Source organism: Macaca fascicularis, chromosome 6, assembly GCF_037993035.2.
Source record: "Macaca fascicularis isolate 582-1 chromosome 6, T2T-MFA8v1.1".
NCBI lineage: Eukaryota > Metazoa > Chordata > Mammalia > Primates > Cercopithecidae > Macaca > Macaca fascicularis.
The window spans coordinates 122578274-122601674 of NC_088380.1; the positions used below are offsets into that span (position 1 = coordinate 122578274).

The following is a 23401-nucleotide window of genomic DNA, read 5'->3' on the forward strand; positions in this document are numbered from 1 at the left end:
GCATAATTCCTGGCTCTTTTGTACTGCTTCGCGGGAGAAAAAGGTAGCAATGCTGTTATTACTCACAATGCTATGGCTCTTCAGACCTGTTTGTATTTTTTTAAATATAGGCCTACCTTCTTCTTCAGTTCCTTAACTCCATTTATTTAATACTGATTACATTATTACTCTTGACACTACATCATTCATTGTGCTGCCTATAAATACTGGCTTCTAATGACTCAAACAAAAGTTGTTATTGTGCTTCATTGACAATGCCTACACATGCAAGTTTTACTCATAGGATCCACAAAAATGTAAATGATAATTTATTTTCTGACTGTGTTAAATTTATTCCTCAAATTTGTATGGTGTAAAACAAAACAACACATCTTACAATCCTAGGTCTTCTTTAAACTCTTTAGAACATAATCCTGGCATTCCTAGAATGTGGTCCTTTTCCATGTTGACCACACTCTTACCTTCCACACATTGCCACCCAGGTGAGGGCTAAAAGGAGTGTTTCCATTGGGGCAAGAAATGTCTCTTCTTTATCCAACATACCTTAAGACCAAGCTGGGAGAGCATGATGTCACCACGTCGATTAGAGGCAAGAGAGGACATCAGTTGGAAGGGCCCACTGGCACTGCAGAGCCACAGTCTGAAAATGCTTATGAGCAAATAGATGCAGCCACTCCCAGGGGTGGGCAAATATATAGTATGGAGTCCATGGAGGGGATGGGGCAACTGTCTTGGTTGTCAGTAGCAGGGGGGTCATGAATAAATGACACCTGCCTCCCATCTTGCTGCCTTCAGATATTGCAGACTGGGGATGATCTTGCTGTCATAAAATGGATAAGCAAGAGCCAATACATGGATCCAGATACATAGCTCAAGTCCAAGGGATAGTAGTGGACAACGGGTACTCCAGGGCCCTGAACTCATCCTGTATACAAGATGTTTGAGAGTTACCCAGAATGATCACATGAGCACCATTCTGGTAGCCAAATCTTGTATAAGCTCACAAAGTACTCAGGTCCTCTGGTTAATCTGTCATGTAGGTCAAAGAGCTCCAAATACCTCAAAAAGGAGAAAATGAGACTGGGGCTCATGCATGTCCCAATCCAGTCTCAGAGATCTCTGATTGGATGGCCTACCAGCCCCTGCTTTCACTGTATCCTATAAGTGTTGGTATGTTGTGTTTTTGTTTTCATTCAACCCTAAGTATTTTCTAATTGCCCTTGTGATTTCTCTTTTGACCCATTGGTTGTTTAAGAGTATGCTGTTTAATTTCCACATATTTATGAGTTCTGCAATTTTCCTTCTGGTATTCTAACTTCATCCTATTGTTGTTGAAGATGTTTTGTATGATATATATCTTTTAAAATATATTAAGACTTGTTTTCTGGCCTAACATATGGTCTATCCATGAAGAAGTCTCATGTTCACTTAAGAAGAATGTATATTCTGCTATCATTGGATAGAGTGTTACGTATATGTCTTTTAGGCCTAATAGGTTTATGGTGTTGTTCAAGTTCTCTATTTTCTTATCATGTCTGGTTAATCATCCATTAATGAAAGTTGGGTGCTGAAGTGTTCAACTATTATTGTAGAACTATTTGTCTCCTGAATACTGTCAATTTTTGCTTCATATTTTGAGAATATGGTATACAGGTGTGTAAATGCTTATAATTATATCTTGTATCAAACCTTTTATTAATATGTAATATCCTTGTCTCTTATATCTTTTTTTATTTAAGGTCTATTTTATTTAATATTAGTATACCTGCCTTAGCTCTCTTTTGGTTACTATTTGCATGAAATATCTTTTTTCCTCCTTTTACTCTCAACCTATGCATTTGGATCTAAACCGAGTCTCTTGTAGACAGCATATAGTTAGGTCTACTTACATATCTATACTATAGATCTTCAGATGTTTAAAAACATCTATTCTGCCAATCTCTTTTGGAGAATTTAATACATTTACATTTGAAGTAATTAGAAATAAGGAAAGATTTACTTCAGCCATTTTGCTATTTGTTTATATATAGATGCCTTGTAGTTTTTTCTTGTTGTTCCTCCTTTCATCCATTATTGCCTTCTTTTGTGTTTAGTTGATTTTTTGTATAAAAAATTTAGATTATCTTCTCATTTCTTTATGTGAATATTCTATAGATGTTTACTGGTTGCCATAGGAATTATGTTTAACGTCTTAATATTATAATATCCTAATGTGAATTTATACTAACTTAGCTTCAATAGCATATGAAGACTCTGTTCCTATAGAGTTCTGTTCCCTGCTTTGGTTATTGATGCCACAGATTACATCTTTATGTTTTGTGTGTCCTGTAACATATATTAATAATTGTTTCTATGCATTTGTTTTTTAAATGACATAAAAAATCAAAAGTGGAGTTGCAAACCAAAATTATAAAAATGTTAGCTTGTATAATTGCCCACATATTATCTTTACCAAAGATCTTTATATCTTCATGACTTTGAGTTACTGCCTACTGTCTTTTCATTTTATCTGAAAAACTCCCATTAGCATTTCCTGCAGTTCAGGTCTAGTGGTAACAAACTTCGTCAGTTCTTGTTTATTTGGGAATATCTTATTTTTTCCTTCATTTTGAAGAGTAATTTTGCTGTATATAGAATTTCCAGGAATAGGACTTTTCTTTCACTACTTTGAATATATTAACCCACTACTTTCTAATCTCTAAGGTTTTGGAGAAATCAGCTGATTGTCTTATTGAGAATTCTTTATATGTGACAAGTCACTTCTCTCTTGCTGCTTTCAAGATTCTCTCTTTGTATTTAGCATCTATAATTTGATTGCAATGTGTTTTAGTATGGGCCTCTTTGATTTTTATCCCACCTGAAGTTTGTTGAGCTTTTTGGATTTGTAGATTCATAACTTGCACCGAATTTGGGAAATTTGTGGCCATTATTTCTTCAAATAATCTCTCTATCTCCTTCTCTTTCTCTTCTACTGTTGGAACTTCAACAGTGTGTGTGTTGGTCTGCTTGATAGTGTCTCACAGGTCCCTTAGGCTCTGTTCATGTTTCTTCATTTTTTTCTTTCTGTGCCTCAGACTGAATAATTTCATATGACCTATCTTCAGTTTCATTGATTCTTTCTTCTTTCTGATAAACCTACTGTTGGGCCCACTTACTGAATTTTTTATTTCAGTTATTGTACTTTCAACTCCAGACTTTCTATTGGTTTTTCTTAAATATTTTCTCTCTCTTTATTGGTATTACCATGAGAGAATATAATAATAATGAGATATTACTCTTATATTTACCTTTAGTTCTTTAGACATGATTTCCTTTACTTCTTTTAACATATTTAAAAAGCTAATTTAAGAGTTGGTTCTAAGGTGGCCGAATGGGAACAGCTCCAATCTGCAGCTCCTAGCATGATTGACACAGAAGACAGGTGATTTCTGCATTTCCAACTGAGGTACCTGGTTCATCTCATTGGGACTGGTTGGACAGTGGGTGCAGCCCACAGAGGCCAAGCTGAAGCAGGGCAGGGCATCGCTTCACCTGGGAAGTGCAAGGGGTCGGGGGAATTCCCTTTTACTAGCCAAGGGAAGCCACGACAGACCGTACCTCAAAAAACGGGACACTCTGCCCAAATACTACGCTTTTCCTAAGGTGTTAGCAACCAGCAGACCAGGAGATTCTTTCCCACGCCTGGCTTAGTGAGTCCCAGGCCCATGGAGCCTTACTCACTGCGAGCACAGCAGTCGGAGACCAAACTGAAAGGCAGCAGCCTGGCTACGGGAGGAGCATCTGCCATTGGTGAGGCTTAAGTAGGTAAACAAAGTGGCCGGGAAGCTTGAACTGGCCATAGCCCACTACAGCTCAGCAGCTCAGCAAGGCCTACTGCCTCTACAGACTCCAACTCTGTAGGCAGGGCATAGCTGAACAAATGGCAGCAGACAACTTCTGCAGACTTAAACATACCTGTCTGACAGCTCTGAAGAAAGCAGTGGTTCTCCTAGCATGGTGTTTGAGCTCTGAGAACAGACAGACTGCCTCCTCAAGTGGGTCCCTGATCCTGTGTAGCCTAACTGGGAGACATCTCTCAGTAGGGGCTGACAGACACCTCATATAGGTGGGTGACCCTCTGGGAGGAAGCTTCCAGAGGAAGGATCTGGTAGCAATATTTGCTGTTCCACAATATTTGCTATCTGGTGATACCCAGGCAAACAGGGTCTGGAGTGGACCTCCAGCAAACTCCAACAGACCTGCAGCTGAGGGACTGACTCTTAGGAGGAAAACTAACAAACAGAAAGGAATAGCATCAACATCAACAAAAAGGACATCTACACCAAAACCCCATCTGTAGTTCACCAACATCAAAGATCAAAGATAGATAAAACCACAAAGATAGGGAGAAACCAGAGCAGAAAAGCTGAAAATTCTAAAAACCAGAGCTCCTCTTATCCTCCAAAGGATTGCAGCTCCTCACCAAGAATAGCACAAAGCTGGACAGAGAATGACTTTGATGAGTTGACAGAAGTAGGCTTCAGAAGGTCTGTAATAACAAACTATTCTGAGCTAAAGGAGCATGTTTGAACCCATCACAAGGAAAGTAAAAACCTTGAAAAAAGGTTAGACAAATGGCTAACTAGTATAAACAGTGTACAGAATACCTTAAATGACCTGATGGAGCTGAAAACCGTGGCTTCAGTAGTCAATTTGATAAAGTGGAAAAAAGGGTGTCAGTAACTGAAGATCAAATTAATGAAATAAAGTAAGAAGACAAGTGAGAAAAAAGAGTAAAAAGAAATGAACAAAGCCTCCAAGAAATAAGGGACAATGTGAAAAGACCAAATCTATGTTTAATTGGTGTACCTGAAAGTGATGGGGAAAATGGAACCAAGCTGGAAAACACACTTTAGGATATTATCCAGGAGAACTTCCCCAACTTAGCTAGGCAGGCCAGCATTCTAATTCAGGAAATAAAGAGAACACCACAAAGATACTTCTCGAGAATAGCAACCCCAGGGCACATAATTGTCAGATTCACCAAAGTTGAAATGAAAGAAAAAATGTTAAGGGCAGCCAGAGAGAAAGGTCGGGTTACCCACAAAGGGAAGCCCATCAGACTAACAGCAGATCTCTCAGCAGAAACCCTACAAGCCAGAAGAGAGGAGGGGCCAATATTTAACATTCTTAAAGAAAAGAATTTTTAACCCAGAATATTATATCCAGCCAAACTAAGTCTCATACATGGAGGAAAAACAAAATCCTTTTCAGATAAGCAAATGCTGAGAGATTATGTCACCACCAGGCCTGCCTTACAAGAGCTCCTGAAGGAAGCACTAAACATGGAAAGAAACAACGATACCAGTCACTGCAAAAACAGGCCAAATTGTAAAGACCATTGATGCTATGAAAAAACTGCATCAATTAATGGGCAAAATAACCCACTAACATCATCATGGCAGGATCAAATTCACACATAACAATATTAACCTTAAATGTGAATGGGTTAAATGTCCCAATTAAAAGACACAGACTGGCAAATTGGATAGAGTCAAGATCCATCAGTGTGCTGTATTCAGGAGACCATCTCATGTGCAAAGACGCATATAGGCTCAAAATCAAGGGATGGAGGAAGATCTACCAAGCAAATGCAAAGCAAAAATAAGGAGGGGTTGCAATCCTACTCTCTGATAAAGCAGACTTTACATAAACAGAGATCAAAATAGACAAAGAATGGCATTACATAGTGGTAAAGGTATCAATTCAATAAGATGAGTGAACTCTCATAAATATATATGCAACCAATACAGGAGCACCAAGATTCATAAAGCAAGTCCTAGAGACCTACAAAGAGACTTAAGACTCACACACAATAATAATGGGAGACGTTAACACCCACTGACAATATTAGACAGATCAATGAGACATAAGGTTAACAAGGATATCCAGGACTTGAACTCAGCTCTGCAATAAGCAGAACTAACAGACAGCTACAGAACTCTACACCCCAAATCAACAGAATGTACATTTTTCTCAGCACCACATCACACTTATTCTAAAACTCACCACATAATTGGAAGTGAAGCACTCCTCAGCAAATGGAAAAGAACCGAAATCACAACAAACTGTCTCTCAGACCACAGTGCAATCAAACTAGAACTCAGGATTAAGAAACTCACTCAAAACCACTCAACTACATGGAAACTGAACAACCTACTCCTGAATGACTATTGGGTAAATAACGAAATGAAGGCAGAAACAAAGATGTTCTTTGAAACCAATGAGAACAAACACACAATATACCAGAATCTCTGGGACACATTTAATGCAATTTGTAGAGGGAAATGTATAGCACTAAATGCCCACAAGAAAAAGAAGGACAGGCCGGGCGCGGTGGCTCACGCCTGTAATCCCAGCACTTTGGGAGGCCGAGGCGGGCGGATCACAAGGTCAGGAGATCGAGACCACGGTGAAACCCCGTCTCTACTAAAAATACAAAAAATTAGCCAGGCGCGGTTGTGGGCGCCTGTAGTCCCAGCTACTCGGGAGGCTGAGGCAGGAGAATGGCATGAACCCGGGAGGCGGAGCTTGCAGTGAGCTGAGATCCGGCCACTGCACTCCAGCCTGGGTGACAGAGCGAGACTCCGTCTCAAAAAAAAAAAAAAAAAAAAAAAAAAAAGAAAAAGAAGGACAGATCTAAAATCAACACCCAAACATCACAATTAAAAGAACTACAGAAGCAAGAGCAAACAAATTCAAAAGCAAGCAGAAGGCAAATAACTAAGATCAGAGCAGAACTGAAAGAGATAGAGACACAAGAACCTTTCAAAAAATCAATGAATCCAGGAACTGGTTTTTTGAAAGATCAACAAAATTGATAGACCTCTACCAAGACTAATAAAGAAGAAAAGAGAGAAGAATCAAATAGATGCAATAAAAAATGATAAAGGGGATATCACCACCAATCCCACAGAAATACAAACTACTATCAGAGAATACTATAAACACCACTACACAAATAAACTAGAAAATCTAGAAGAAATGGATAAATTCCTGGACACATACACCTCCCAAGACAAAACCAGGAAGACATTGAATCCCTGAATAGACCAATAATGGGTTCTGAAATTCAGTCAATAATTAATAGCCTACCAACCAAAAAAAGTCCAGGACCAGACAGATTCACAGCCAAAGTCTACCAGAGGTACAAAGAGGAGCTGGTACTATTCCTTCTGAAACTATTCCAATCAATAGAAAAAGAGGGAATCCTCCCTAACTCATTTTATGAGGCCAGCATCATCCTGATACCAACGCCTGGCAGAGACACAACAACAACAAAAAAGAGAATTGTAGACCAATATCCCTGATGAACATAGAAGTGAAAATCCTCAATAAAATACTGGCAAATCAAATCCAGCAGCACATCAAAAAGCTTATCCACCATGATCAAGTTAGTTTCATCCCTGGGATGCAAAGCTGGTTCAACATACACAAATCAATAAATGTAATCCATCACATAAACAAAACCAATGAAAACAAACCACATGATTATCTCAATACATCAGAAAAGGCCTTTGGCAAAATTCAACAGCACTTCATGCTAAAAACTCTCAATAAACTAGGTATTGATGGAATGTATCTCAAAATATTAAGAGTTATTTATGACAAACCCACAACCACTATCATACTGAATGGGTGAAAACTGGAAGCATTCCCTTTGACAACCGGCACAAGACCAGGATGCCCACTCCTATTCAACACAGTGTTGGAAGTCCTGGCCAGGGCAATCAGTCAAGAGAAGGAAAAAAAGGGTATTCAATTAGGAAAAGAAGAAGTCAAATTGTCCGTGTTTGCAGATGACATGATTGTATATTTAGAAAACCCCATCGTCTCAGCCCCAAATCTCCTTAAGCTGATAAGCAACTTTAGCAAAGTCTCAGAATACGAAATCAATATGCAAAAATCACAAGCATTCCTATACACCAATAACAGACAGAGAGCCAATCATGAGTGAACTCCCATTCACAATTGCTTCAAAGAGAATAAAATACCTAGGAATCCAACTTACAAGGGATGTTAAGGACCTCTTCAAGGAGAACTACAAACCACTGCTCAACAAAATAAAAGAGGACACAAACAAATGGAAGAACATTCCATGCTCATAGATAGGAAGACTCAATATTGTGAAAATGGCCACACTGCCCAAGGTAATTTATAGATTCAATGCCACTTCCATCAAGCTGCCAATGACTTTTTTCACAGAATTGGAAGAACTAAAAATTCTATAAAAAAAAAAAAAAAAAAACTAAACTAAAAATCTTAAAGTTCATACGGAACCAAAAAAGAGCCCGCATTGCCAAGACAATCCTAAACAAAAAGAACCAAGCAGGAGGCATCATGCTAGCTGACTTCAAACTATACTACAAGGCTACAGTAACCAAAACAGCCTGGTACTGGTACCAAAACAGAGATATAGACCAATGGAACAGAACAGACGCCTCAGAAATAACACCAGACATCTTCAACCATTTGATCTTTGACAAATCTGACAAAAACAGGAAATGGGGAAAGGATTCCCTATTTAATAAATGGTGCTGGGAAAACTGGCTAGCCATATGTAGAAAGCTGAAACTGGATCTCTTTTTACACCTTGTACAAAAATTAATTCTAGGTGAATTAAATACTTAAATGTCAGACCTAAAATCATAAAAACTCTAGAAGAAAACCTAGGCAATACCATTCAGGACATAGGTACGGGCAAGGACTTCATGACTAAAACACCAAAAGCAAAGGCAACAAAAGCCAAAATGGACAAATGGGATCTAATTAAACTAAAGAGCTTCTGCATGGCAAAAGAATCTACCATCAGAGTGAAGAGGCAACCTACAGAATGGAAAAAAATTTTTGCAATCTACCCATCTGACAAAGGGCTAATATCCAGAATCCACAAAGAACTCAAACAAATTTACAAGAAAAAAAAAACAACTCCATTAAAAAGTGGGCAAAGGATATGAGCAGACACTTCTCAAAAGAAGATAATTATGCAGCCAATAGACACATGAAAATATGCTCATCATCACTGGTCATCAGAGAAATGCAAATCAAAACTGCAATGAGATACCATCTCACACCAGTTAGAATGGTGATCATTAAAATGCCAGGAAACAACAGATGCTGGAGAGGATGTGGAGAAATAAGAACGCTTTTACACTGTTGGTGGGAGTGTAAATTAGTTCAACCATTGGGGAAGACAGTGTGGTGATTCCTCAAGGATCTAGAACTAGAATACCATTTAACCCAGCAATCCTATTACTGCATATATACCCAAAGGATTATAAATCATGCTGCTATAAAGACACATGCACATGTATGTTTATTGCAGCACTATTCACTATAGCAAAGACTTGGGACCAAACCAAATGTCCATCAATGATAGAATGGATTAAGAAAATGTGGCACATCACATGGAATACTATGTAGCCATAAAAAAGGATGAGTTCATTTCCTTTGCAGGGACATGGATGAAGCTGGAAACCATCATTCTCAGCAAACTCTTACAAGGACAGAAAACCAAATGCCGCCTGTTCTCACTCATAGGTGGGAATTGAACAATGAGATCACTTGAACACAGGGCGTGGAACATCACACACTGGGCCCTCTTGGGGGATGGGGGGCTAGGGGAGGGATAGCTGTAGGAGAAATACCTAATGTAAATGACGAGTTAATGGGTGCAGCAAACCAACATGGCACATGTATACCTATGTATCAAACCTGCACGTTGGGCACATGTACCCTAGAACTTAAAGTATAATAAAAAATAAAAAGCTAATTTAAAGCCTTTGTCTAGTTTTGTCTAGTGTCTGACATTCCTTAGGCACACTTATTGACTGCTTTTTTCCTGCTTATGGGCATACTTTCTTGCTTCTTTGCATGTCTCATAATTTCTTTGTTGGAAACATGACATTTTACATAATGTGACAACTCTGAAAATCAGATTATCTTTCTCCAGGGTTTCTTGTGGTGGCCACTGATGTCCTTGCTCAGTTTGGTTAGTAGTCAACTAATAATTAAACAGAGATTTCCTTAAGTGCCTAGGACCAATAAGTCATCTCCCAGTCTTTGAGAAGGGGCTCTGTGTGTGTGCTGAGGCATCCCATCAACAGTTAGCAGGCAATTGACAACTCTACCTTAGTCTTCATATCCAGCTCTAGCAGTGCTTCAAGGTTAGCTAGAAGTGAGAGCTTAGGGACTTTTCAGGTATTTCCTGAGTACATATACAGTCCTGGTCATATGTATAGTTCTATATATGTATATGGTCTTACAGATTTTCAGAGATACTTTGGAGCTTTTCAAAGCCCCCTACAGATATCTCATTCCTGAGCTTTTCTTTTTAAGCTTTTTAATGAGTTTATTATTTACCCCAGTTGTTTGTCCATCTCAGGTAGTTGCAATGCTAAACAACTGCCTCTTGTTTTCAGCCAATGACCCTGAGGAAAGGCTGTTCACACTGCATGAACTCTGAGTATATCAAATAAAGACAGCCTTGTAAATGAGGTCTTCCAGGAAATTACCAAATAGTTCAAATAATGACAATTCTGTGAGGCTTTAAAGGGACTCAGACACCTTTCTGCTCTTTCCAGTAGCTGCCAGTTTTTGATGTGGTGATGAAGGTCTGAAATTCTCTCTGGAACCTCCCAGGTTGTTTTTTAAACTTGATGGTTTGCAACTGGACTTATGGGTCTGAAAAACTTGGCTTGATTACTTAAAAGACTAGTAATTTCACCTTTTGATACTGCCTTTGCAAAAATTCTAACAGTGGGAAAATTATGACAGTGAAAGAGATCTGACCTAACCAACTCCATCTTGCTTCTAACCTCCAGTCTGTCCCTGTTTTATTCCTGAGCATAGGCCAAACTAGCTTTGAGAGAAACTTAGTTTATAGGTTAACTTTGAAACAAAGATAATAATAACTTCCTCATGAAATAAACCTCCTTCTTACCTAGAGACCACACTGTCTTTGTAAGACTAATCAATTAGCCATAATATAAGAAATTATTGTTTCAGGAGTCATGCAGCTAGAGGCCATAAGATTCTGAACCTCCCCAGTTGCTCCTAGGCATAACATCACTATTGCAAAACCTAAAATTGGTGCTTGAGATGTTTTTTGGACTCTAAGTTCTGAGATACTAGCTGGTGCCACCCAGACTGGTAATTTGGCCTAACCAGTTTTGCAATCCTACCCAGGAAAAGAAGACAGCAAGAAGAAGCCACTTTGACTTGACAGCATGAAGTCAGCCCCTATGAAGAAGAAGACAGCATGAAGTCAGCCCCTATGACTTCATCTTTGATCCGATCAATCAGCACTCCCTACTCCCTGATCCCTACCAAATTCTCCTTAAAAGCCCTGGTCTCCAAATGTTCAAGGTGACTGATTTGAGTAATAAAACTCTAGTCTCCCATTTAGCTGTTTGTCTGTGAATTAAATTCTTTCTCTACAGCAATTCTCCTGTCTTGATACATTAGCTCTATCTGGGCAGCGGGCAAGGAGAACCCATTGGGCCATTTCACTATAAGGTCTTTCTAGAAAAGATTCCTCTCACAGAGATTGGTAGCTCAAGTTGGTGACACAGCATGGCCATTTGTGCAAATAAGGGCTCTTCTTTCTTTGCACATTGGATGTCTCTCTAACCTCCGGTACTTGCCTGTACTCTCTTTCTCTTGCTATACCGTATCCTTTGCCTTTAAATAAACACCTATATGAATATACTCTGTGGAGTCTGGTGAATCCATGCAAATAACCAAACTGGGGAAATCTTTGCAATGGTATGTCTGTACAATATAATACTATACAGCTGCAGAAAAGTATGTGAAATGTATCTGTGGACTGATATGAAAAGATATCTAGAATATATTGTTAAATGAAAATGCAGGTGAGGAACTACAATATAGTATACTGTTTTTCTTGTAAGAAAGAGAGAAATACAAGGGCATATAATTCTATTCTCTTGATTTGCATGAGGAAACACTGGAAGTTTACACAAAAAAATACTATTAAAAATGATTAACTATGGAAGTGGTGGAAGCAAGATATCTTAATGTATAAATTTTCATATTGAAGATACTTGCACACACATGTTTATAGCAGCACAATTCACAGTTGCAAAATCATGGAAGCAACCCAAATGCTCATCAATCAATGAACGGATAAAGGAACTGTAGTGTATATATACAATGGAATACTACTCAGACATAAAAAGGAATGAATTAACAGCATTTGGAATGACCTGGATGAGACTGGAGACTATTATTCTAAGTAACTCAGGAATGGAAAGAGACTATTATTCTAAGTGAAGTAACTCAGGAATGGAAAACCAAACATTGTATGTTCCCACTGATATGTGGGATCTAAGTTATGAGGATGCAAAGGCATAAAAATGATATAATGGACTCTGGAAACTTGCAGGAAAGAGTGGGAGGGAGTGAAGGATAAAAGACAACAAATATGGTGTAGTGTATACCACCTGAGTGATAGGTGCACCAGGATCTCACAAATCACCACCAAAGAACTACTCATGTAACCAAATACCACCTGTATCCCCAATAACTTATGGAAAAATAATAATTAAAAAGTAAAAAAATTTCATATTGTTTTGATTTTTGAAACTTACATTACCCACTCAAAAAATTAAAATTTCAGAGTAAACAAAAAAGAAAAGAAAAATCAAGTTATGTGGTCTAAGAGATATAATAAAATATTATAGGGTTTCATAATAAGTACCAAGAAATAAAGATGGCAAAATAATAGACATGCCAAAGTATAAACATAAACAACAAAAGTAAACAGCAGCACAAGATACAAAGCTGAAGTTTTACCTGGGTAGCATGTTAAAGGATTATTGCTTTAGTTCAGGATTTCTGAACAGCAGCACTAATGACATTTTGGGCAGGATACTTCTTTGTTGTGGCAGGCTGTCCAGTGCATTATTAGAGGACAGCTAGCCTCTACCCACTAAATACCAGTAGCACTTCCTCCCCTGAGTTGTGACAACCAAAAATATCTCCAAACATTGTCAAATGAGGTGCTGAGAGTGGCAAGGGCACAAAAATTATGCCCAGTTGAGAATCACCGTTTTCATTGCTCTGAATAAGCAGATTTTCTGAGCAGCTCTAGAAAATGTTTTCCTAGCAACTGGTCTATATTCCCGAACTACTTTTTCATTGAGATGTCAAATATTTCATATAATACTTTTCCAGTTCTTTATTATTATAATCTTGACTCAACCAGTATGTTATTTTGCAACGTCTTTGGAGTGACATGATTTATCAGAAATATTTTCCCTTTAATAAGATACTTGAACTGCTGAATCATTTGGTGTGACTATTACTTTGAAACTTTTTGTGTGGAAGCCAATCTCTATTTCTTTAATCATATTAGAAAAATAGAATTAAATGCTAATGTCCATATACAATTAATGTACTTAATTGAGGGGAATACCTTTAATATGTTTGAAATAATAGTGTTACTGACTACCTTTCTTTTTTATCTTTCCTTGAGTGTCTGGAAATCCTTCGAAATCCTTCAAGAAATTGTCCACGGGTTGTTAAGGCCAGTAATTAGTTAATTAGTGCCACAGCTGTCACAATCCCAATCTGAACATGATCTAAACTGAGATGCCCCTGCTAGCGCAGTAGCTCACAATTCTGGCAGCACAACTTGTGGTAGGTATATAGAAATAGATGGAGCTTCTCCCTCAGCTGTATTCATGATCTTCTGAGAGTGATGCATGTGGTCATAATTATTTTTAAATATAATCCTTAAGTTTCTGAAGAAAGCAAATCCAAAAAAATAAGTCATATGGTCTTAATGTGGACTGGTCCACAGATTATAGCACAACTATCTGCGTGAGCTTGATGCCAAATCTTCTTCCACTTCCCTGTCTTATTCCAGAGGGTGATGGTGGTGGTGTTCATGTGATTCACTTCAGTTGAAGGAACAAGAAAGCACGCATTTCCCAGGAGAATCACCATGGTCTACCCCACCTCCGAACACAGGCGAAAGGGGTTCCTCATTGAAAATGAGATACAGTCAAAGCAGTAGTAAAGCGAACACCGTTTTATAGCTGCTATGGAAAAAAATTATTGTATTTTCGCTGTAACACACACACACACACACACACACACACACACACACACACACACACACACTCTGCAGTCTCAAGACAGGATAGTTTAAAATCTTCAACTTGCAGTGGGATCTAACTACCTTCCCTTCCGTCCCCAGTGCCTCCTGATGTTTGCAATCTCATTTCCAATTCACCAGCGTGCATGAACGCAGACTCCAGATCCAGCGCAGAGCCAAGAATTCGCTCAGGGGCACCAGCTAAATAGCAAACATATGCCATGTCAAACATGTGAAAGCTTCAGCGACTAGGGTACTGCCGGAAAAACCAATTCCAGCCCAGGAATTTCTAGGTGGAAACACTGACCGCCAAGTTGTTTTATTCTCTTTGCTTGATTCAGGCCGGTTTTGAAAGCAGGTGTCCCCTCTACCCCAGCTTCAAGAAGGGAAATCCCGGCCCCCGGCAGCTGCAGAGCTAAGAAAAACTATCTCGCCACCCCTTCCTGTGGTAACGTGGTTCTAACCCTGCTCTGCCCCACAACCCCACTTCACCCGGAGACGCAGACGCCAGGCTACCTAGCACTTAGTCGCCTCTTCCTCCAGCCTGGTTTTATAAGCTCTGGAAACCAGGACGTTGTTTCCATCTTCGCCTTCGCTGCCTGGGCCGCATGCCTCCCGGGCTTATTTAGGAAGCGACGTTAGGGCTACACTTTTGGCTCCAGAAATTTGTTCAGACGGCGCAGCCGACGCCCTGCAGGGTCATTTCCGAACGCATTCCCAAATATCCTGGTCCTCTAGCCCTTACCACCCCCTAGCACACGAAACCCCGCCTGGCGGTGAAGCAGGTGTGTTGCTGGTGGCTCGTCGCTGGCTTGGAGATAGAGGTGCTCCGTACCTGTCCCCTTTCTGACACCACCTGAAACCGTACCGGGGCACATCCCTCATCCAAATATCCACTTTTAAGGTGTACGAATTCGAGTTTGGCCTGAACGCCCCCTCCCCGTGCCGACCCTGGAGGCATCTTCCGTGGGGTCTTTCTCTTCGAACCCAAAGGGGTAAGCTCCTGGGTGCGCCAGGTCCGCCTCTTCCCTGGCGCTGGCAGGGGGCGGGAGTGGATAGGCTGGGACCTGTGTCTGATTAGCTGGGAGGGGGAAGCCATGGTCCCAACCGCTGTCTGCTGCGTTCCAGTCCGTCCAGGCTCTTCCAGGAGGAAGAGGCACGTTACGAGAGAGGAGGGGCAGGGGTCCCAGCACTGAATACCCTGGCCGGGGTTTTGACAGCTGCCACAGTCTCTGAGCTCCTGCCTCGCGCCCGAAGCCGGTGCCTGCCATGGGGCCCCCTTCCAACTCAGGCTTCTATGTGAGCCGCGCGGTGGCTCTGCTGCTGGCGGGGCTGGTAGCCGCCCTCCTGCTGGCGCTGGCCGTACTCGCCGCCTTGTACGGCCACTGCGAGCGCGTCCCACCTTCGGGGCTGCCTGGACTCGGGGACTCGGAAGCCGAGTCCTCCCCTCCCCTCAGGCAGAAGCCGACGCGGACCCCGAAACCCAGCAGTGCACGCGAGCTAGCGGTGACGACCACCCCGAGCGACTGGCGACCCCCGGGGCCCTGGGACCAGTTACGCCTGCCGCCCTGGCTCGTGCCGCTGCACTACGACCTGGAGCTGTGGCCGCAGCTGAGGCCCGACCACCTTCCGGCCGGGTCTTTGCTCTTCACTGGCCGCGTGAACATCACGGTGCGCTGCACGGTGGCCACCTCTCGCCTGCTGCTGCATAGCCTGTTCCAGGACTGCGAGCGCGCCGAGGTGCGGGGCCCCCTGTCCCCGGGCACTGGGAACGCCACAGTGGGCCGCGTGCCCGTGGACGACGTGTGGTTCGCGGTGGACACTGAATACATGGTGCTGGAGCTCAGTGAGCCCCTGAAACCTGGTAGCAGCTACGAGCTGCAGCTCAGCTTCTCCGGCCTGGTGTATGAAGACCTCAAGGAGGGACTCTTCCTCAACGTCTACACCGACCAGGGCGAGCGCAGGTAAGGGCTGTACAGCCCGTGGCCCCTTTCGGCCCCCGCCCCTGCGTCCCGGTGCAGGCTGCGGGTCCAGCTGACTACCATGTCCAGGTGCGCGTCTGCTGCCTTTTCCAAAGAATCCCCTTGCGACGTTTTATTTATTTATTTATTTATTTATTTATTTATTTATTTAATTTTTATTATACTTTAAGTTCCAGGGTATATGTGCACAACGTGCCGGTTTGTTACATATGTATACATGTGCCATGTTGGTGTGCTGCACCCATTAACTCGTCGTTTACATTGGGTATATCTCCTAATGCAAACTCTCACAAGGATAAAAAACCAAACACCTCATGTTCTCACTCATAGGTGGGAACTGAACAATGAGAACACTTGGACGCAGGAAGGGGAACATCAGACACCGCGACGTTTTCTTTCAAAGCCAAACAGAGGGCGAGCGCCTCCTTTCTCCCTTTTCCTAAAACCTTACTCCGAATAAAGAGACGGCGGAGACCGCGGTCCTTCCTCTGGCCAGTTTTCAATCCTGTATCTGCTCATCCAGTTTGCTTCTATTGCTGCCCCTTTTTAGGTCGCTGGTACCCCAGAAGCTTATCGTTTTCTTCAGAAAGCACCTTTCCTCTCTAGCAGGAAATTTCTTCACCCCATTCAACAAACCCCTTGCCCCTCAAATGTTGGTCCTTGGACCAGCAGCAGCGGTAAGGGAGCTTGTTAGAAATGCAGACATGTGTTCTTTTTACACTCATTTGAGATAATATCTCCTACACGGGAAGTTTCCTGCCCCTGCACAAGAAGAATTGTCTCTTTCCACGCTCTGAGACCACAATACTGTCCTCCGGCGAATGCCGGGGAAATAGCTTAAGTGGGAGACATTAAAATTTATTTTTTTTCCAACCGGCGATCTCTTTGTCCACTCACACACTGGTGGAGCATTTGCGCCGAACACAACTGCATGCACTTTGCCCTTTATTATTAGAGAAAATGTTCTCAGATGTTTTCTGAGGGAAAGAATCCCACTAAATTACACCCTACACCATCTCCTGCACTACTTTCAAAATTTCAAAGGTTTTTAAAATAAATTTAAAGAGTTGCCCTCGTGGATGTATAATCTATAACTTTTGTTTTTAAGGGCAGCGTGCTTGGTTTTTCTTTTAAACAATACATCAATGCTTGAAAAACTAGTTTTGAAGTTTTCTTATTCAGATGATGTGTTACTCAACTTGTGAAGGAATCTTTTGAAATTACTGTGTAGGTCAGGGTGCAAAGTATTTCAGAGGAGAAAATGGAAACACTTTACCTACATGTCTGACTTTTTTTTTTTTCTTGCTGTAGGTCGGTAAATCCTCCTCTGTTCACCTACCTCTTCCTTGGTCCTGTTTCAGTGGGACTATGGCCCAGACAAGCTTGCAAAAATGGGAAAGGAAAGTCCCATTCAATTTTTCTATTGTGTTGCTAACTCTAGTGTTAACTAGAAACCATATTTTCAGAACATTAAAATTCAAGCAAGAAGAAATCTTAATAAAGTTCTACAGATGTTCATAAACCAAGGTTAGTCTCCAAAACTGTGATGTTTTGGAAGAGTTGTTACTCTCTGGGTCTCTGCTTCTGAAACCACAAGGAAAAGACAACTAAGATTAAGCTTGAAGCCAGAGTCATGAAGAACCTGCAACAGAAGGATGGCTTGTGGTACGCCAGATTCTGGGAGCCCAGCAGGCCTAAGTTTGAACCTGAGCTGTGTCAATTGAGCTAGTCTCTTAACCTCTCTGAGTCTGTTTCCTCATTCACAGAGTAGATACAATAATTGTCAACTATTAGAGTACTGTGAGAATTAAATGAAAAAGGGAGTACTCAGTGACACATACAGCCTGGGTAGTGGTAACTGCTATCCTTAGGTCAGATTATCATTATGATCAGCTTCTTTGCTATCTAAACACGGAACCTGCCAAGTTCCTGGTATATATGAGTCTAAGAAGATTCCCAGAGGAGAAGGCAAAGCTGGGGAGTGGGGAGTTATTGCTTAGTGGGTATAGATTGTAGTTTTGTAAGATGATAAGAGTTCTGGAGATAGATTGACAACAGTGTGAATGTTCTTAACACTACTGAACTTATACACTTAAAAATGGTTAAAGTGGTAAACTTTATGTTATGTGTATTTTACTAGAATTAAAAGTTTTTAACAAGCAAAAATAAATTATAGATCAGTGAGTTTAGAAAGGAGTTTAGAAATTTATATGTTTTGACAATTGTCTCAGTTAATTCTGATGCCTACTATAGGCACCTGATATGGTTTTGTTGTGTCCCCACCCAAACCTCATCTTGAATTGTAGTTCCCATAACCCGGTGGGAGGTAATTGGAAAAAGGGGGTGGTTTCCTCCATGCGGTTCTCCTGATAGTGAATGAGTCTCATGAGATCTGATGGTTTTATAAGAATCTGACATTTCCCCTGCTTGCACTCACTCTGTCTTGCTGCCCTGTGAAGAAAGTGCCTTTCTTCCCCTTTCTTCCCCTTCATCTCCTGCCATGACTAGAAGTTTCCCAAGGCCTTCCCAGCCATACAGAACTGTGAGTCAATTAAACCCCTTTTCTTTATAAATTACCCAGTCTTGGGTATTTCTTCATAGCAGCATGAATACGGACTAATACGGTATCTCATCCTTTTTTCTAACTTTTTATTTTGAAATAATTATAGATTCACCAGAAGTTGCAAAGATAACATAGAGAGGTCCTAGGTGCACTTCATCTAGTTTATCTTACATAATTATAGTATAATATCAAAAGCAAGAATTTGACATTGATACTATGCATATATATGTTTTTATGTCATTCATCATATGCATATATTTGTGCAAAAACTACCATAATAAAGATACAGAACTGTTCCACCTTAAAGATCATTCCCATACTTCTTTATATGCACTCATGCCACTCCCTAATCATCTCTAACTCCTGACAACCACTAATCTGTTCTCCATCTTTGTAATTTTGTCATTTTGAGAATGTTCTATAAATGAAATTATATAGCGTGTGACCTTTAGAGACTGGTTTTTCTAACTCAGCATAATGCCCTTGCGATCCATCCAAGTATGCATCAATAGTTTGAGTCTTTTCATTGCTAAGTACTATTCCATAGTATGGATGTATGAAAGTTTATTTAGTCATTCATCTATTGAGCGGTATTTTGGTTGTTTCCAGTTTTTGGTTTTACAAACAAATCTTTTATGAATAATTGTGTCCAGGTTTTTCTCTTTAAGAGGCAGGATCCCTCTATGTTGCCCAGGCTAGCCTCAAACTTCTGGCCCCAAGGGATCCTGCTATCTTTGCCTCCCAAAGCACTTGTACAGGTTTTTGTATGAACACAGTGTTCATTTCATTGGGACAAATGTTCACAATTATCATTGCTGGGTCATGAGGTAGTTGCATGTTTAGTTTTTAAGAAATTGCCAAATTGTTTTTCAAAGTAGCTATACCATTTTATACTCCTACCAGCAATATATGAGTGATAGAGGTCCTCTGTATCATGGCCATCATTTGGTTTTGTCACTATATTTTAGCTGTCCTGATAGGTGTATGGTAATATCTCATTGTGGTTTTAATTTGCATGTCTCCAATGACTAATGATGTTAAACGTCTTTTTGTGTGCTTATTTGCCATTTGTGTATCAGTCAGTGAAATGTCTTTTCATGCCTTTTCCTATTTTCTGATAGATTTTATTTTTTACTGTTGAATTCTGGAAGTTCTCTATATATTCTAGATCTAAGTCCTTTGTGAGTTATATATCATTTGCAAATACGTTCTCCCAGCCTATAGCTTGTCTTTTCATCATCTTAATAAGGTCTTTCAGAGAATAAAAGTTTTAAATAAAAGTTTCAATTTAATTTTGATGAAGTCCAAATTGTCTAATTTTTTTTGTTTTTCCCATATACTTTTTTTTTATTAATTATACTTTATGTTCTAGGGTACATGTGCACAATGTGCAGGTTTGTTACCTATGTATACATGTGCCATGTTGGTGTGCTGCACCCATTAGCTTGTCATTTACATTAGGTATATCTCCTAATGCTATCCCTCCCCCCTCTCCCCACCCCAGGACAGGCCTCGGAGTGTGATATTCCCCTTCCTGTGTCCAAGTGTTCTTATTGTTCAATTCCCACCTATGAGTGAGAACATGCAGTGTTTGGTTTACTGTTCTTGCAATACTTTGCTGAGAATGATGGTTTCCAGCTGCATCCATGTCCCTACAAAGGACGTGAACTCATCCTTTTTATGGCTGCGTAGTATACCGTGGTGTTTATGTGCCACATTTTCTTAATCCAGTCTGTCACTGATGGACATTTGCATTGGTCCAAGTCTTTGCTATTGTGAATAGTGCCACAATAAGCACTATTGTGCATGTGTCTTTATAGCAGCATGATTTGTAATCCTTTGGGTATATACCCAGTAATGGGATTGCTGGGTCAAATTCTAGTTCTAGATCCTTGAGGAATCACCACACTGTCTTCCACAATGGTTGAACTAGTTTACAGTCCCAACAACAGTGTAAAAGTGTTCCTATTTCTCCACATCCTCTCCAGCACCTGTTGTTTCCTGACTTTTTAATGATCACTATTCTAACTGGTGTGAGATGGTATCTCATTGTGGTTTTCATTTGCATTTCTCTGATGGCTAGTGATGACAAGCATTTTTTCATGTGTCTGTTGGCTGCATAAATGTCTTCTTTTGAGAAGTGTCTGTTCATATCCTTTGCCCACTCTTTGATGGGGTTTTTTTTTTTTTTTTTTTTTGGTAAATTTGAGTTCTTTGTAGGTTCTGGATATTAGCCCTTTGTCAGATGAGTAGATTGCAAAAATTGTCTCCCATTCTGTAGGTTGCCTGTTCACTCTGATGGTAGATTCTTTTGCTGTGCAGAAGCTCTTTAGTTTAATTAGATCCCATTTGTCCATTTTGGCTTTTGTTGTCATTGCTTTTGCTGTTTTAGACACGAAGTCCTTGCCCATGCCTATGTCCTGAATGGTATTGTCTAGGTTTTCTTCTAGGGTTTTTATGGTTTTAGGTCTAACATTTAAGTTTCTAATCCATCTTGAATTAATTTTTGTATAAGGTGTAAGGAAGGGATCCAGTTTCAACTTTCTACTTATGGCTAGCTAGTTTTCCCAGCACCATTTATTAAATAGGGAATCCTTTCCCCATTTCCTGTTTTTGTCAGATTTGTCAGAGATTAGATGGTTGTAGATGTGTGGTATTATTTCTGAGGACTCTGTTCTGTTCCATTGGTCTATATCACTGTTTTGGTACCAGTACCAGGCTGTTTTGGTTACTGTAGCCTTGTAGTATGGTTTGAGGTTAGGTAGCGTGATACCTCCAGCTTTGTTCTTTTGACTTAGGATTGTCTTGGCAATGCAGGTTCTTTTTTGGTTCCATATGAGCTTTAAAGTAGTATTTTCCAATTCTGTGAAGAAAGTCATTGATAGCTTAATGGGGGTGGCATTGAATCTATAAATTACATTGGGCAGTATGGCCATTTTCACGATATTGATTGTTCCTATCCATGAGCATGGAATGATCTTCCATTTGTTTGTGTCCTCTTTTATTTCATTGAGCAGTGGTTTATAGTCATCCTTGAAGAGGTCCTTAACATCCCTTGTAAGTTGGATTCCTAGGTATTTTATTCTCTTTGAAGCTGTTGTGAATGGGAGTTCACTCATGATTTGGCTCTCTGTTTGTCTGTTATTGGTATATAAGAATGCTAGTGACTTTTGCACATTGATTTTGTATCCTGAGACTTTGCTAAAGTTGTTTATCAACTTAAGGAGATTTGGGGCTGAGACGATGGGGTTTTCCAAATATGCAATCATGTCATCTGCAAACAGGAACAATTTGACTTCCTCTTTTCCTAATTGAATACCCTTTATTTCTTTCTCTTGCCTGATTGCCCTGGCCTGAACTTCCAAAACTATGTTGAATAGGAGTGGTGAGAGAGGGCATCTCTGTCTTGTGCCAGTTTTCAAGGGGAATGCTTCTAGTTTTTGCCCATTCAGCATGATATTGACTGTGGGTTTGTCATAAATAGCTCTTATTATTTTGGGATATGTTCCATCAATACCGAATTTATTGAGAGTTTTTAGCATGAAGGGCTGTTGAATTTTGTCAAAGGCCTTTTCTGCATCTATTGAGATAATTATGTGGTTTTTGTTTTTGGTTCTGTTTATATGCTGGATTACATTTATTGATTTGCGTATGTTGAACCAGCCTTGCATCCCAGGGATGAAACCCACTTGATCATGGTGGATAAGCTTTTTGATGTGCTGCTGGATTTGGTTTGCCAGTATTTTATTGAGGATTTTTGCATCAATGTTCATCAGGGATATTGGTCTAAAATTCTCCTTTTTTGTGTATGTGTCTCTGCCAGGCTTTAATATCAGGATGATATTGGCCTCATGAAATGAGTTAGGGAGGATTCCCTCTTTTTCTATTGATTGGAATAATTTCAGCAGGAATGGTACCAGCTCCTCCTTGTACCTTTGGTAGAATTCGGCTGTGAATCCGTCTGGTCCTGGACTTTTTTTCATTGGTAGGCTATTAATTATTGCCTCAATTTCAGATCCTGCTATTGGTCTATTCAGGGATCCAAATTCTTCCTGGTTTAGTCTTGGGAGAGTGTATGTGTCCAGGAATTTATCCATTTCTTCTAGGTTTTCTAGTTTATTTTCATAGAGGTGTTTATAGTATTCTCTGATGGTAGTTTGTATTTCTGTGGGGTTGGTGGTGATATCCCCTTTATCATTTTTTATTGTGTCTATTTGATTCTTCTCTCTTTTCTTCTTTTTAGTCTTGCTAGCATTCTATCAATTTTGTCAATCTTCTCAAAAAACCAGCTCCTGGATTCATTGATTTTTTTGAAGGGTTTTTTGTGTCTCTATCTCCTTCAGTTCTGCTCTGATCTTAGTTATTTCTTGCCTTCTGTTAGCTTTTGGAAGTTTTTGCTCTTGCTTCTCTAGTTCTTTTAATTGTGATGTTAGAGTGTCAATTTTAGATCTTTCCTGCTTTCTCTTGTGGGCATTTAGTGCTATAAATCTCCCTGTACACACGGCTTTAAATGTGTCCCAGAGATTCTGGTATGTTGTATCTTTGTTCTCATTGGTTTCAAAGAACATCTTTATTTCTGCCTTCATTTCGTTATATACCCAGTTGTCATTCAGGAGCAGATTGTTCCGTTTCCATGTAGTTGAGTGGTTTTGATTGAGTTTCTTAATCCTGAGTTCTAGTTTGATTGCACTGTGG

General features: G+C 40.2%; 2 protein-coding genes across 3 annotated transcripts in view; both read left to right on the forward strand.

Annotated features, from left to right (window-relative positions):
- Nucleotides 1-11445, forward strand: part of AP3S1 (adaptor related protein complex 3 subunit sigma 1) — a 158326-nt gene extending 146881 nt beyond the window's left edge. For both annotated transcript variants that reach the window (XM_065546656.1, XM_073994080.1), the window contains one exon: nucleotides 11227-11445. In XM_065546656.1, coding sequence (XP_065402728.1) covers nucleotides 11227-11271 — 45 coding nt within the window. In that variant the 3' untranslated portion in view covers nucleotides 11272-11445. The remainder of the gene's footprint in view (nucleotides 1-11226) is intronic.
- Nucleotides 11446-15287: 3842 nt separating this feature from the next.
- LVRN (laeverin) overlaps nucleotides 15288-23401 on the forward strand; it is a 73754-nt gene continuing 65640 nt past the window's right edge. Inside the window, exon 1 of the mRNA XM_005557559.5 lies at nucleotides 15288-16125. Coding sequence (XP_005557616.2) covers nucleotides 15431-16125 — 695 coding nt within the window. The 5' untranslated portion in view covers nucleotides 15288-15430. The remainder of the gene's footprint in view (nucleotides 16126-23401) is intronic.